Source organism: Myotis nattereri, assembly GCF_964212035.1.
Source record: "Myotis nattereri genome assembly, chromosome: 4".
In the NCBI taxonomy this organism is placed as follows: Eukaryota; Metazoa; Chordata; class Mammalia; order Chiroptera; family Vespertilionidae; genus Myotis; species Myotis nattereri.
Genome location: NC_138079.1, coordinates 2153060 through 2169068, shown reverse-complemented (window position 1 = coordinate 2169068; position 16009 = coordinate 2153060). Strand labels below are relative to the sequence as shown.

The following is a 16009-nucleotide window of genomic DNA, read 5'->3' as shown; positions in this document are numbered from 1 at the left end:
ACACACACACACACAATTGATTATAGGGTTATATGTATGTGTGCCCGGCAAGGTACACTGTATTCCATCGTTCTAGCACAAGCACGTCAAACTCGCGGCCCACGGGCTGCATGCCTCGTTTATTTGGCCCGTGTTAGCCTTTGAGTTTGACATGCTTGTTCTAGCAGGTGCCTACACACAACACCAAAAAAACACAACAATACCTAAATCAATTATGTTTTTTAAAAAATCTAGACTTCTGTAGACTATTCCCAACTTTTTAGAACTTTCTCTTGTTGGAGATTAAGGGAATTATATGACACCTGTATTTACCTCCTGAGTTCAGGACGGATTGAAAGAAAGACATGGGTTGACCGCTTGGAGCTCCCTTTTATGATGAATGAACATTAAAACACTTGACCTTGGGTCTTTGAAACTATTCTGGTCTGATGGGTGTTCTCCTACTAAATGGACTTAGGCCACAGGTAACCAGAGGGTCACCCCCCGCTCAGCAATGGCGGCCTTCTTCCTGGGCCCCTCGTAACACGTGCAGGATGGAGGCTGGAGCTGAGAGCCTGCTTCCCCCGGGCGTGCTACACCCCAGACAGGAGGTGGGGAGGCACTGACCTGTGTCCACCCAGGTCCCGGCCCCCAGGTTCACAGTCCCCGGCCCCACCCTGAGAAAGAGCAAGTGCAGGAGGGGTTCCCAGGGGGGCCGAGCAGAGAACACTGGGGACAGGGCCTTGGTTCCCCCCCCCCGGCCCCCCCCCCAGCTCCTGTCTTCACTCTCCTCCCTCCAAATCTATTGACTGAGTGTCGCACACGCACCAGGCTCAGAAACAAGAGGGAGGGGTCAGCAGAGTGTGTGCCATGGAGGGGCTTCTGCCTGGTTTGGGGGGTCAGGGCACTCCCCGGAGTTGAGAGCTGTGGGACAGGATATCCGTCCTGTCCAGGCGAGTGAGGGAGCGGCGTTCTGGGCAGAGGGGACATGTGCAGAGGTCCTGGGGCCCCGAGAGAACTACACTGACCTCGGCCCTGACCTGCAGCTGCAGATGAAGGGCAGGGGAGGGCCATGTGGGCGGAGGCAGGAGGCTCAGGTAGAGCCAGGTCATCGCACCTGTGTCCCCTCGGAGTGCCAGAGCCCAGCTGGGAAGCTGTTCGTTTAGTTCAGGGAGGAAATGAGGCTGGACCCGAGGGGGCCGAGGAGGGCGGGAAGGCGGGCGAGGACAGACTCCGGAGGTTGGGGAGGGCAGAAAGGACCGTCCTGGTGATGCCCTGGACAGAAAGGAAGGGCTGTGTGAAGGGGGTCAGGAAGCTCCCAGTTACGTGGTGTGACCATTACCTAGCCCCGACTGGACTCTGTTATCCTCCTCAGGACTTGGCTCTTTCTGACAGAGAATCTCACGGTCGCAGTTGAGTGTGAAACTGTGCTCTCCTAGATTTAGACCTCGGTGTACGTGGCTTGGTTTTATAAAACCATTCTACTCTAAAAAATAATAATAATAATAATAATAAAATAAAACCATTCTACTCCAGCAGACGGAAGCCGGTGAAACTATCGGCGAACACTGCTTGTTTAAAGGTCGGGGAGAATTTATATCCAAAAGCAGAAGCTTCCCCCTTTCCCCTGCACATTCTAGGGACCAACAGAACATGCCTGTGGTTCTGCAGCGAGCCTGCCCCCTGCAGGAGGGGGGACGCCTGTGTCAGTATGTCATGCCCCTTAGTCGGGGTGGTCCCTGATTCTGAAGGACACCCCTGTGACCGTTTCAGATCCCCTTCGCCAAGGACTGTGGGAACAAGGACAAGTGCATCTCGGACGTCGCCCTGGACGTGTCCACGCTGGAGAAGGACCTGCTGATTGTCCGGTCCCACAACGACAAGTTCAACATCAGCCTCACCGTCAGAAACAAAGGGGACAGTGCCTACAACACCAGGACCATGGTGCACTACTCCCCAAACCTGGTTTTCTCGGGGATCGAGGTAACTTTCCGGTTCTTGTTCATTGATTCTCGGAACAGTGATTTATTGAACCCCCTTTTCATACCGCTGAGCTGATTTTGTTCTTAACCTCGCCCGAGGGCAAGTTTATTGATTTGAGAGCAAGAGAGAGAGAGAGAGAGCAGCGATGTGAGAGAGAAGCATGGATCAGTTGCCTCCTGTAGGCGCCCTGACCAGGATCGCACCTGCAGCCTTTTGGTGTATAAGACAACACTCCAACCAACTGAGCCGCCTGGCCAGGGCTGAGCTAATTCTCTCCATATATAAAAGGCTAATATGAAAGTGTCCCCTGCAGAGTTCTACCAGGAACTGGGAGTTCGATCGCTCGCTATGACATGCGCTGACCACCAGGGGGTGGCAGGGAACATGGCGGGTGACAGCGGCAGCAGCGGGGTGCTGAGGGAGCAAGGGAAGGGTGAGGTGGGGAGGCAGGACAGAGGGGGAACACATGGTGGTGGCGCACAGGCGGGCGGTAGGGTGGTGAGGGAAGGAGGAGGTGGGGAGGTGGGGAGGTGGGGAACCTGATCGGCCCTGCTCATCAGCCAGGCCTAGGGACCCTACCCTGCATGAATTTTGTGCACTGGGCCTCTAGTTTTTATTATATTGATTTTATAAGGGGAGAAAGAATTTTGTATAAAATTAGTAGTCTCTACTGATAACAATGCCCACATTTTCTTTAGAGTTTTAGTTTAGATTGATTTTTTAGAGATGGGTGCCCCCTCTGGGGCGCAGTATGAGGAAGGGATCTCCAATGGATCAAAATTCTGTCTCACCGCATCCTCCACGCGCTGAGTCAAGGAAAAAGTAAACATGACAATCAAAGTCAAAACAGCTCACCCGATGCCCGGGAGGGGGTAATGCAGGGCTTGAGCGAAGGAACATTCACCTGCAGAGAATAAGGCCGCATTCCCACTGTCTGTGTGAAGTCCTTCCTGGACAAGAGAGCTGTGTGAATGCCTGTGTCTCCTCGTCATGCCAGAAGTTTTCCAATTATTTTGGCCATGACATATAGCTGCATAGGATGCTGCATCAGGAGTCCTCAGCACATCCTTCCAAATGCAAACGTAGCTTTAATTCCCATCTCCAAATGAACCCTCCTGAGTTTAAATGCTGTATGTATTTGTGTAAATTCGTCAGGAAAAAGCCAGTATAGTTATCTATATATATAAAAGGCTAATATGCAAAGTGTTCCCTTGGGAGTTCTACCGGGAGAATGGGAGTTCGATCACTCACTATGACATGTGCTAACCACCAGGGGGAAGTATGGAACATGGCGGACCACCAGTGGCGGCAGGGCGCTGAGGGAGTGAGGGAAGGAGGAGGCGGGGAGGCAGGGGAACCTGATGGCAGGCCAGGCCTAGGGACACTACCCGTGCACGAATTTCATGCACCGGGCCTCTAGTTATATATAATACTAAATTCTGTCGTCGCCCGGCTGGCACAGCTCAGTGGTTGAGCATCATCCTATGAACCAGGAGGTCACAGTTCGATTTTTGGTCAGGACACATGCCCTGGTTGTGGGCTCAATACCCAATAGGGGTTGTGCAGGAGGCACAGCCAATCAATAATTCTCTCTCATTATTGATGTTTCTATCTCTCTCTCTCTCTCTCCCTTCCTCTCTGAAATCAATAAAAATATATTTTAAAAATTCTAATGTCTAGTTCCTATAAATTATATTTTCACAGATATTTTTCTCCATTTCTTAAGACATCACTTAGTCACATGACTAAGACTGGCTTGAAAACACGTCCTACATTACAGCCACATATTTTCGGTTAGGAATGTTAGTTATAAATCCAGATGTGCAAAGTCGTGATGGGAAATATTGCCGTGTAGCCCTTGCCTCATCCGTGGCCTCAGTGGAGAGCAGACAGCAATGCACAAAGTCAGTACTTTGTTCACAACACCCGCAACGTGGCATCTCCTCTTTGGCCACCTCCATCCCGGCTCCCTTATTCCATCCTCATTCATCCTTTTGTGCGGAGGTATCACTATAGAGCAGCGATCCTAAAGTAGACAGACCTTCTCCTCCACATGTTAGCATTTCTGAAGTTGCATTTCACAGTTGATGGTGTGTGGATTAGTCTGTCAGCATATTTTATTCTTATTCTTGGTGTATAAAATAATGATGTCTCATACTTTTTAAAATGTATTTTTATTGATTTTAGAGAGAAAGGGAGAGGGAGCGAGAGAGAGAGAAGCATCAATGCTGAGAGAGAATCATTGATTGGCTGCCTCCTGCATGCCCCCTACTCAGGAAGGAGCCTGCAACCCAAGCTTGTGCCCTGACCGGGAATGAAACCATGACCTCCTGGTTCATAGGTCGAAGCTCAACCACTGAGCCTCGCTGGCCGGGCTGATGTCTCGTATTAAATGGCATTTTATATTTAATGGGATAGAGTATAACCAACCCCACCTGACAGCTGGGAAAATTCTAGAAGACCCAGCCCAAGGATTCCACCTGTACGTCTGCTCTAATTCTGTTCCCTTCTCTTCCCAGGCAATCCAAAAAGACAGCTGTGAGTCCAACCATAACCTCACGTGTAAGGTGGGCTACCCTTTCCTGAGGAGAGGAGAGATGGTGAGCAGATTGTACCAGTGCATGTGGCAACTGGGTGTAAAGAACATGCTCAAAGCCCGATAGATCGTTCCTTCTCATGGTGCCCAGGGTGCTGGCGATGAGGGTCGAGTCCAAATGCTGAGCTCTTGAAGTCAAAGGCAATTATGGCACGAGTCAAACTCAGACACCAAGACAAAATCACAAACGTAAGGGGGTGACGTGCCTGGTACCACGGAGCTAGAAAGCCCTCATGTTGCAGTGCCGTGTAGCAGGCTTTCCTGACCTGTGGGGGCAGTAATCTTTCCAATGGCTTGTTTAGAACTTTGTACAGAAACGCTGCTATTCTATCTCTTTTTAATAAAGGCCTCATTGAGATATAATTCATATACCATACAATTCAGTCGGTTAAAGTGAACAATTCAATGGATTTTAGTATATTCCCAAATTGCAATTGTCCAACCATCACCACAATCCATCTTAGAACATTTTCACACACACACACACCCCAGAAAACCCTGTACACATTACCAGTTGCCACTCTTTTATCCTCAACAGTCCCTCTCCAAACCCTGGACACCCACTAATTTACTTTCCTTCTCTATGAATTTGCCTATTTTGACATCTATATAATAAAGAGCTAATATGCAAATGGTCACCACACCCTCACACCGTCACGCCCTAACAGCTCAGACACTCAACACTGGGGAGAGAGGAATGGGGACAAGCCAGACACAAATGAGCTCGCGAGAGAGGAATGGGGATCAGCCAGGCTGAGGCCCAGGAGAGGGACAAGCTGCCCCCCTCCCGCCCCCCGCGTTCCTCGGCACCAGCAGCTGTGCCTGTGCCTGCAGCCCAGGAGAGGGACAAGCCGCCTGCTCCGCAGTCCCATGCACCTGTGGCTGTGGCCTGGGTGAAGCTGCCCGCCCACGGTCTCCTGCGGCTGCAGCTGGCCTGGGAGAAGCTGGCCCAGCTCCTGGGTGTCTGCGGCTGGCCAGAGGGAGGGAAGCCCAGGTCCCAGTGCCTGCAACCGGCCAGAGGAGGGAATCCTGGGTTTCGGGTGTGGGCCTGAGACAGAGGCGATTAGGGGCGATCAGGCCAGCAGGGGAGCAGTCAGGGGTGATCAGGCTGGTAGGGCAGCAGTTAGGGACGATCAGGCAGGCAGGCAGGCAGAGATGGTTAGGGGCAATTAGGCAGGCAGACAAGCCAGTGGTTAGGAGCCAGCGGTCCCGGATTGCGAGAGGCAGTCGACATTCCCCAAGGGGTCTCGGATTGAAGAGGGTGCAGGCCGGGCTAAGGGACCTCCTCCCCCACCCCTTACCCCCTGCGCACGAATTTCGTGCACCGGGCTTCTAGTTTTATATAAATGAAGTCATACAATATATGGTCTTTTGTGACTGGCTTCTTTCACTTACATAATGTTTTCAAGGTTCATTGATGTATTAGCAGTTCATTCCTTTTTATTTACAAATAATATTCCATTGTTGATGGGCATCGAGGTTGTTGCTACTTTTTGGCCTCTGTGAATAATGCTGCGGGGAATAGCTGCGTACAGGTTTTGGTGTGGACGCATGTTTTCGATTCTCTTTGGTGTAAGTCTAGGGATGGAATTGCTGGGTTATATGGCCGCTATGTGTAACATTTTGGGGAACTCTGCTGTTGGCATATGTCTTCAAAAAACCTAGCTTTTGGTCTGCCTTTTGGTGTTTATGAAGAATCACGCATTGCATAATTCAAATGTATGTGCAGGCATGATTTCTAACAGTAAGTTACCTCTATCCGAGTGTCAGCATAACAGCACATTTTCCATTTTTCCTGAGGTGATATTTTAACTATGCAAACTTTTGTAAGCAAAACTCACTGGTTTTTAATAGTTTATTCTAAATTGCCAAGTCTTTTATTTGGTTTTCCTTTGTTGTTGTTATTCCTTAAAGATTCAAAACCTTTTTACACTATGAAATTAATGGGACCAAGTATCTTTCCCTCTATTTTACAATACATATGTATAGATAGTTGCTGATATTTGAAGATTTATATCAAAGAGACTTTAATTGTGATCATTTCATAATTACATTGTTTGATTGTGATCTTGTAGACTATGGTAATATAATAAAATAAATAGGCTGTACCTTCATGGTAATGCTTTATGGGTAGTATAAATTATATTTATTAATATCATTATAATAAAGTGTTTAAATTCAATATTGACATGCAAAGCATATTACATTTCATGTTGAAAAGTACATGTACATCATATCTTATTCCATTTTTTGAGATGTGATGAGTTTTTATTTTGAAAGATAATATTTCTTAAGTAACTTCATGATTTGTGTTTAGGTAATATCATTTATGTAACTGGATATTTTAATCAAAGCAAATGCTTTCTTTATCTGGCCCTAAACTAAAGTTGTATCTTTTTATTTTATAGGTAACTTTCAAAATATTATTTCAATTTAACACAACCTATCTCATGGAGAATGTGACCATCCACTTAAGTGCAACAAGGTTGGTGTATGTGTGTGCATGCAGAATAAGGACACTTTTATTTGGTAGAAACAATTTAATCCTCTAACTGGGTCAAACCATTTGTTTAGCAGAACATGTTGTAATCACATCGCTTATCTCTGCCAAACTGCAGTACCTTCATTTACAAGTCCACAGGCCTTCCTAACCTCAGCTTTCACTGGCTGCCCATCACTGTCAGCTGAGCCCCTGGGCAGGTCTAGTTTTATGGCCCCTTTCGGTAGTTTAATAAATCTCATCCACATCAGTCAGTGCTTCCGAAAGACAGCACAGAAACATAGACTTAAAAAGGGAAATAGTGGCTTACCTTCCCCCAAGTGTAATCACCCCGTGGACCCGAAGCTCCTGAGATACAATTCTGCCTCTTACTGCTTTATTCCCAAGGAACCACCATGCTGCCTGGCCTCTCATAATCACCACACACATGTGGAGTGAACGAATAAACGACAGAATAAATTAATAGATTAATTCGGGGTGCACGACTCACTTGAACGAAACTAGTGTTTATTTGAAATCTACAATGGACAGCATGTTGAATTAGTCCTTGTAGGGATTGCAAAAGGCACTAAGGGCACGAACCTCTCCTCGGGTGAGGATCACCACAGGAGGCTGAGCCTGGAGCGTGGATTCTGTCGCGCAGGGCAGCATGGGGCAGACCGTGAGAGAGACAGAAGCCTGTGTGGGAGACTGTTCGGAGGCGGCAGGCGCACCTCCTGGGCAAGGAGAGCCCGGGCTGCCGGGTCAGGGAGCTTGTCCTGGAGAAGGTCCTAAAGGGAAGGGTAGCAATTCGCAAGCACAGGGGGCCGTGCGTTTGCTGGCGGGGCGCTTCCGGCCAGATGTGCAGCCCGCGCCCACGCGCGGAGGGAGCGAGAGCGCCGGGCCCGCGTGGAGGGACAGTGGGAAATCAGTTTCGCGCAGATGTACGAGCACATGCGAGCGTGCGCCTGCCATGGGATGGCGAGGGCTGCGTGTCGGCGTGGAGAGGGAGGTGGAGGCGCGGAGCTCCTCTCAGGGGTCTGTGTGTCTGTCTGCTGTGGGACACGGTGGGCGATGGGGGATTCAGAGCAAAAGCCCCGTCGCACAAGCATGTCTACCCAACAGGGAGCCGTCACTGCGCCGTCACTGGCTCCAACCATTCATTCAATGCGCTGGGAGCAAGGAGAGGCAGGGAGGCCTTCAGTGACCATCCGGAGGCCAACGCTAGGCTCCTGTCCGCCTGGGGAGGCGTGTGTGACAGTAATAATAGTGATGAAAGCGGACACTTACATTTCCTGTGTCGAGCACTTCACACTTGTCACATGGCCCCTGGCCAAGTCATCCGTTACTTAAATACAACCCCCGCTGTGTAGGTGAGCAAACCCAGACGCAGGCAGTCCGTGACTTGCCCACGGTGTGTCCGTGCGCAAGAACAGCCCACGGAGCCTGGCCCAGGGCCAGCGATGGGAACTGTTCAGTCGCTCGCCCGTGCTTTCGTATACAGGGGGTTGTGAGGTGCAGGTATGTGTACGTGTGTGTATGCACCTGTCTGCATGTGTTTACAGAGCGTGTCATTGACATGATAACTAAATCCAGGGGATGAGTAAGCGTTTAACAGGCACTGTGAGCGTCGAGGGCTTGCTGTGGAAAGACTGTGAAGTGAAGACAGATTTCAGATTCGCTCTCCGTCGGGTGGCCCCGGTGGTGTCTCCGTAAGGCCTCATCTCTGATAAATAAGAATCGCCTGCGAAAAACGTAGCAGTTCTGCGCCCCAGCTTGGACCTAGGAAGCCCGTATCCCTGGGAGAGAAGCCCAAGACCTTGAATCTAAGAATGGATCCAAGGGTTCTAGTCTTACCCTCCTGCAGTCTGAGAAGCGGGACGGACCCGTTGTGGCTGTCACCCCAGCCGCTCCGCCGTCACCTCTGCCCGCTCCTCGCCCCACTGAAAACTGGGGGGTTGAGTTCCTCTGTGCTTTTACTCAGGTACCAGCCTGCGCCTCTCGGCCGCACGCTCGGCAGCGCGGGGAAGGGCGTGGGTGCGTGTCTGATGTGCGCGTGTTTTCCAGTGACAGCGAGGAGCCTCCGGAAACCCTCTCCGACAACGAGGCCAGCGTCGCTATCCCCGTCAAGTACGAAGCTGGGCTCCAGTTCTCCAGGTGGGAGCGCGCTGCCTTTTTAATATGTGTGTATATTCACTTCAGAGAGGAAGGGAGAGGGAGAGAGAGAAACATCGACGATGAGAGAGAATCATGGATCGGCTGCCTCCTGCACGCCCCACACGGGGATCAAACCTGCAACCCGGGCATGTGTCCTGACCGGGAATCGAACCGTGACCTCCTGGTTCATAGGTCAGTGCTCACCCACTGAACCACACCGGCTGGATGCAAACTGCCTTTTTATGTTGATGCCTTTCTACCGACCCAGGGCTTCTGAAAGTGTGGCCATGGCCCCTGGCCAAGGGCATCGGAACACCTAGTAAGTTATAGAGAGGCAAATGTGCAACCCCCCCAACCCCACCCTAGACCTTCTGACTCAGAAACCCTGGGGTGGCCCCAGAAATCTCCAGGGAAGCCTCGTGCGCTCTGAGGTCTGAGAGCCGGCACCTAAACAACCTAAAGCACAAGGTGCCAATGCCACGGGCGGCACGGGAGACCAGTCTCCGGTCTAGCGCAAGGAAGACAGGCCCCTCGCAAAGGCCGGTCCAGAGTCACAGCACAGCTCCTGGCTGCCCTTTTATACTCCTACTGGAGTCCTGGTGCACGAAATTCATGCACTGGGGGAGGGTGACCCTCAGCCCAGCCTGAATCTCTCCAATCTGGGACCCCTTGGGGGATGTCTGACTGCCGGTTTAGGCCCAATAGGGATTGGGCCTAAACCAGCAGTCGGACATACCTCTCACAATCCAGGACTGCTGGCTCCCAACTGCTCACCTGCCTTCCTGCCTGATCACCCCCTAACCCAGCAGTTCTCAACCTGTGGGTCACAACCCCTTTGTTGGTTGAACAACCCTGTCACAGGGGTCACCTAAGACCATCCTGCATATCAGATATTTACATTACAATTCATAGCATTAGCAACATTACAGTTATGAAGTAGCAACGAAAATAATTTTATGTTTGGGTCACAACATGAGGAACTGTATTTAAAGGGCCAGAAGGTTGAGAACCACTGCCCTAACTGCTCCCCTGCCAGCCCAATCACCCCCTAACGCTCTCCTGCTGGCCCAGTTGCCCCTAACTGCCCTCCCCTGCTGGCCTGGTGCTCCCCAACTGCCCTCCCCTGCTGGCCATCTTGTTGCAGCCATCTTATGACCACATGGGGGCAGCCATCTTGTGTGAGGGCATGACAGTCAATTTGCATATTACCTCTTTATTATGTAGGATGACTTAGCTGTGCAGAGGATGCAAATGGTATAAGAATCAGGGTGAAATTTAGTTGAAAAGTCATATCACTTTATTCTTCTCTTTTCTATGGCATTTTCCTTTTACTGGTAATAGACCACAAAAATGGGAGGCTGGTAGGCTATCCATGTAGACTGCTTGTTTCTTAGCCTTTACATTTTATTGGCTATTTTTCTATTTTGCTATCTTCACTTCTCTTGGGACACTGACTCTTTTCCCAAGAATTTTTTCATTTATATAAAAACAAATGTTGGCAAATACTTACAAATATTTTTTATTTGTCTGCTCTAAACAGAAGTGCTCCTTAAAATCTGTATTATACTTTATCCTAAGTTCACCAGAGATCATAGAGAAGTTGCATGGAAAAGACTGCATTTTTAAGTTTAGCAATAAATGTAGAACTTGAAACAGGGAAAAGGTAACAACTTTTTTCAACCTCCTTAAAAGTCATAAAATACCCAAAATACTGTGTTTTAGCCTCGCTATTCACTAAATGCGAGATCAATGAATTCATGAACAATTTTCATTTGGTAACAATGAGATTTTTATTGGAAACACTATACATTTTTTAGCATTTTAAGGCCATTTAAGTATCAGTGAGTATTGAACTAAAAGTACATATAATCCTTCTGACGCCCCTCAAAGACTTAATTTTTGGCTTTGGGGTAAAAGAGCTTGCCTCTGACTTGAAATCTCTATTAATAAATATTTTTTGTTAGGTTCCCTGATATGAAGAAAGAGAAAGAATGTGGTCCGAATGAAAGTTAAACTTTGTAATGTCTTATTTCTCTTCTTCCTATTAACTCCCTCCAGCTCTGCCAGTGAATACCACATTTCAATCACGGCCAACGAGACTGTCCCTGAAGTGATCAATTCCACTGAGGACATTGGGAATGAAATTAATATCTTCTACTTGGTAAGAACTCGCCTTTACATTCGTATTGTAAGGAGTTATTTGCACATTTATAAGTTAATTGGAAGTGTTAACAGACACGCAGAAACATTTTGGTTCACCAGTTTCTATATCTCAACATATTTTTATTTGTAATTCAGTACTTTAAAATAATTTTCTTCAAATTGATCATTATCTCTGAAGCAGTTTTAAAGACCTACCTCTACAATTTTCTGATAATAAGACACAATAAATTAGAACGATTTTCTAGAAAAACAAACTATGAAATCAAATAGATACTACCTCCAGTATTTACTTTTTTTAAAAGTATGACTGAGTAAAGCACTTTCTAAAAAATACCTACAACTATTTCAGAAAGCGACTATTTGAAATTGTCTTGGTAACATTTCCCTGTACTCAACAAATAAATGTTCATCTCAGTGTGCTCTTTGCTACTCTTCCTATGTATTAGACCATAACTTATGTTCTCACTGACACCTCTTAAAGCAGTGGTCAGCAAACTGCGGCTCGTGAGCCACATGCGGCTCTTTGGCCCCTTGAGTGGGAGAAGGTCACGCCTCTGCTTCTCCCCCAGGTCAGGAAAAGCGGGCAGTTCCCGATGCCAGAGCTCAGGCTGACCGTGTCCTTCCCCAACCTGACGGCAGACGGCTTTCCTGTGCTGTACCCACGCCGGTGGGCCTCGTCCGACGTAAGTCCCGGCCTGCGGGTCGTGCCACACTGCTCCCTTCTCCGTCGTGTTTACAGCTTCCTATTCTGCGGGCCCCTGTGATGGAGAGTTTTACCAGAGGAGCGTGAGGAGGCACTTGGAACCATTTTAAATACCAGTAACTTCCCCCGTGAGCACGCGTATTCCTTCCCTGCAGCTGCTGGGGTGACAGATCGCCCTGAACCGGGTGGCTCAGGACAGCAGAAATGTGTCCCCTCACCACTGGAGGCCTGGGTCTGCCATTGGGTATGGGCAGCGCTGGTTCTCTCCAGAGGCCGGAGGGGGACTAGGGCGGGGAGGGGGGGTTCCCTCCCTGACTCCTAGATTCTGGCCGCTGCTGCCTACCCTGGCGTCCCTCACCTGTGGCGGCCTAACCCAGGCTCTGCCTCGTCTTCCCTTTCCTGTCTCCGTACAAGCACGCTCACCAGTGGGTTGGGAGCCCCCCTGAATCCAGGGCGATCTCAGCTGAGATCATTATTCACCCCCTCAGCCATGGACCTATTTCCCAGTGGGTTGCTGTCCCAGCGCCCAGGTCTGGGGCTCGGGCGTGTCATCTGGGGTCACTGGCCAATCAGAGAGGGTTTCAGATAACCCATCTTTGACTTGTGCCTGAAATGTGTGTTGCACCTTTAATTTGTTGGAGGTGCTCAAACTAAAAGAGACCTTTTTAAATAATATATATATTTTATTGAGTTCAGAGATGAAGGGACAGGGGGAGAAACATCAATGATGAGAGAGAACCATTGATCGGGTGCCTCCTGCACGCCCCCCACTTGGGGATCGAGCCCGAAATCCGGGCACGTGTCCTGGTTCATAGGTTCACACTCACCCTCTGAGCCACGCCTGCTGGGCAGGTATCGCAGCACCCCAGGGTGCCGTGGCACCCCGGCTGAGAACCGCTGGCTTATGGGATAGTGAGTTCTACCAGCAGCCAACCGTCCTTTTCCGTTCCATCTTCGCCGTGATCTATTACAATGCAAAAGTGGCTCAGAAACAGGGGTGCTGCCTGGAGGTGGGTGGAGCATCACACACGCGCCCGGGTGATAACTGACTGTCGCTCACGGCCCCTTCGTGTCATCGCACGGATGCGTGTCCCTCCGCCAGCTCGCGCCGCCTGCTAAAGCCTGTCTTCCCTCCTAGAACGCAAACTGCCGGCCCAGGGACCTCCAGGACCCTCTCGGCATCAGCGCAGGGAAGAAGACGGTCACACTCACGTCGGAAGATTTCAAGCGAGGCACGATGCTGGTAAAGTCGGGAAACCAGACAAGTGCTTCTCCCCCCACCCGCCTCCGCCACCACCGTCCCACTCCCCACGCCTGTGCTTGCCCGGGGAGAGAGTCCGTGTGCACTGAATTATCTGCCACAGACGACTGTCACCCCCGTCTTCCAGTGCCGCGAGCACTAATGCTCACCTCTGCCTCCCGCAGGACTGCAGCACCTGCAGACTCGCCACCGTCACCTGCAGCCTGGCTCCCTCTGACGTGACCCAGGTCAACGTGTCGCTGGTCCTGTGGAAGCCCACGTTCCTAAAGGTGAGTAAAGTGGTCGTGCTGACAGGCGTCCGGGCCTCCTTAGCGTGTGCAGCGCGGCGGCGTGGTGGGAAGCCCACCAGATGGGCATTTGAAAGGATGTGGTCCGAGCCCAGCTCTGCTGACCAGCCAGCGGGCCTCGCTTTCCTTGTCTCACCTTCCAGGCCCTTCCAGTGTCTGCGTCTCCCAGGCTCCTCCTCCTCGTCCTTTGCCTCTCAGGAGATAACGCCTTGTAACACCATTTCTTCATAGTGTAGAACTCACTCAGAGTCAAAGGCTTATAGAGAGACAGTGCTTGACATGTTAACAGAGAATAGCGCTAACATGTATGACGCGTTGACTGTATTAAATCAGACCATCTCTCTGTCCATAGCGATAGCTAAATAAATAGATATACACATTTTTATCATATATATATATATATGTGAAGAACTTTTAAAAAATCTTTATTGTTGAAAGTATTACATATTTTCTCCTCCCCCCATTGGCCTCCGCTAGCCCACCCCTGCCCCCCACTCTGGCCTTCACCCCCTTATTGCCTGTGTCCATAGGATATGCATATGAAGTCAAGTACTTCTGACAGCAAACTACTTTAGAACTTAGTCCACTGTCTTTTGTAGTATTTGTTTCTCTCTTGGAAGTATTTGGCTCATTATATGAAATTCCCATTTTTGCATTTGATCATACTAAGTTGCTATTTTTGCAAGTCACAAATTGTCCAATGTTGGCAATTTGATGTTTAATCCTGAACACACCCCTCTATACACCTCGTCATTGGAGCGTAGCTATTTCACGCCTCGCTACACAAAGGGTGGGCGGGGTTTGAGGCTTGTTTTGCTAAGGGTGCACCTGAACAGAGGTGATTCAGACCACGCTCCCGCTCTCTGACAAGGCTCTGAGTGACGACGTGAGCGCAGGGAGGAAGGGTGGGGACACAGCCATCGCTCGCTACCACCTGTTCCACTGGGATGTCAGCGAAACCCGTGTCTTTCATCTCTCAGGAGCGGGCAGGGCGGCAAAGGGGCCACCTGGACGATGGCGAAAGAAGGGTTGCCTCTGGGTGGGGGGCCACGGTGCGACATGCAGACGGTGTATCATAGAAACGCACGCGCGAAACCGACACAATCCTTCTAACCAATGTCACCCCCACAGATTTCATTTAAAAATCTGTTATTTGGAAATAAGATCAAACTGACCGAAAGTTGCACCAAAAAAGTGCAGCACCCACACAGGCCCAGCTCTCGCTGCGATGCGCATCACACACATATTGCAAGTGAGTCCTGTTTGCTTTGCAGATGCGTTTTTCCAGCTTGAATCTCACCGTCAGGGCGGAGCTTCGGAGCGAGAATGCGTCGCTGGTGCTCAGCCCCAGCAACCAGCAGAGAGAGGTGAGTGGGCTCCGGGCGCGACACATTGTCTTCCTGCCCAAGTGGTGACCTGGTATGTGGCCCTTGCTCAGAGCCCAGCAGTGACTAGTCCCGCCCCCAGGGGGCGACAGACACTTTTCCTTCAAATTGTACTTGATCCACCTCAAGTGTGAGTCCAGCCTCATTCTTCTTAGTGAGAATCGGGGCGGGGGCGCGGAGGGGGGCGGGGGAGGGGGGACCATGGCGTGTGCCGTTAACGCGCCACCTCTGACTCCACTGCTTCCAACTCTCCCAGTCAGTCGATGTGTTTATTTTCACCGCGACGACGAATAAAGCTTCTGTAACTCCCGCCTGAACCCTGCCATGTAGACCGCACGGTGTCTGCGGGCAGATGCGGAAAGCAGTTCCTGTACAGAGAGGGTCTCCCTCTCCGGGAGCACCTGCCATTTCCCAGTTTCCCTCTAGTCACCGGGGCACTTGGAGCAGGAGGGGAGCCTTATTCCCGCGCACACACTCGGGCCTGAGCCCTTGGCGACAATGACAGGCTTGAGATGTCCCTCTTGCCCCGTTGCTAAGTGAGGCTGAAGCGTTGGCTACAGACGTGGGCCCTTCGGCATCACTCCCTCCCGTCACGGACGGCTGGGCTGTGCCGTGGGGCTTGCTATCAAGTCTCTTCGGAAGCTGCCTTATGTTCAGATGTTTTAACATTTCGTATTTCAAAGTATTCTCTTAAATAATTTAAATGTCAATGACCTCATAAATGTTCGCCTTCAAAGAATGTTTGGGTACAACACAAAGAACATATGCATAGAACGTGTGCCTACTGTATACGCAGCACTGAGCAGATAGATGCGGGCTTGTCCCCCACACAGGGAGCCAGAATTTCACAGTGAGCGCCCGCCAAAAAGTGTATTGTGTGCATGCTATTGGAAAAGTGTACGTTTGATTTCTAAATGTGTTTCATTCACATTGTTAGAATTAGCTTCTTTCCCCTCCGTGTTACTTTAAAATCCCCCGTGGCGCTCTTTATTGCACATCTTTCCCTAAAGAAAAAT

General features: G+C 50.0%; 1 protein-coding gene across 1 annotated transcript in view; it reads left to right on the top strand.

The window, feature by feature from the left end:
* The window catches only part of ITGA1 (integrin subunit alpha 1), an 81302-nt gene that overhangs the window by 62345 nt on the left and 2948 nt on the right, over positions 1-16009 (top strand). Inside the window, exons 18-26 of the mRNA XM_081089399.1 lie at positions 1753-1962; positions 4482-4562; positions 6967-7043; positions 9105-9194; positions 11253-11355; positions 11927-12040; positions 13199-13303; positions 13486-13590; positions 14883-14975. Coding sequence (XP_080945525.1) covers positions 1753-1962; positions 4482-4562; positions 6967-7043; positions 9105-9194; positions 11253-11355; positions 11927-12040; positions 13199-13303; positions 13486-13590; positions 14883-14975 — 978 coding nt within the window. The remainder of the gene's footprint in view (positions 1-1752; positions 1963-4481; positions 4563-6966; positions 7044-9104; positions 9195-11252; positions 11356-11926; positions 12041-13198; positions 13304-13485; positions 13591-14882; positions 14976-16009) is intronic.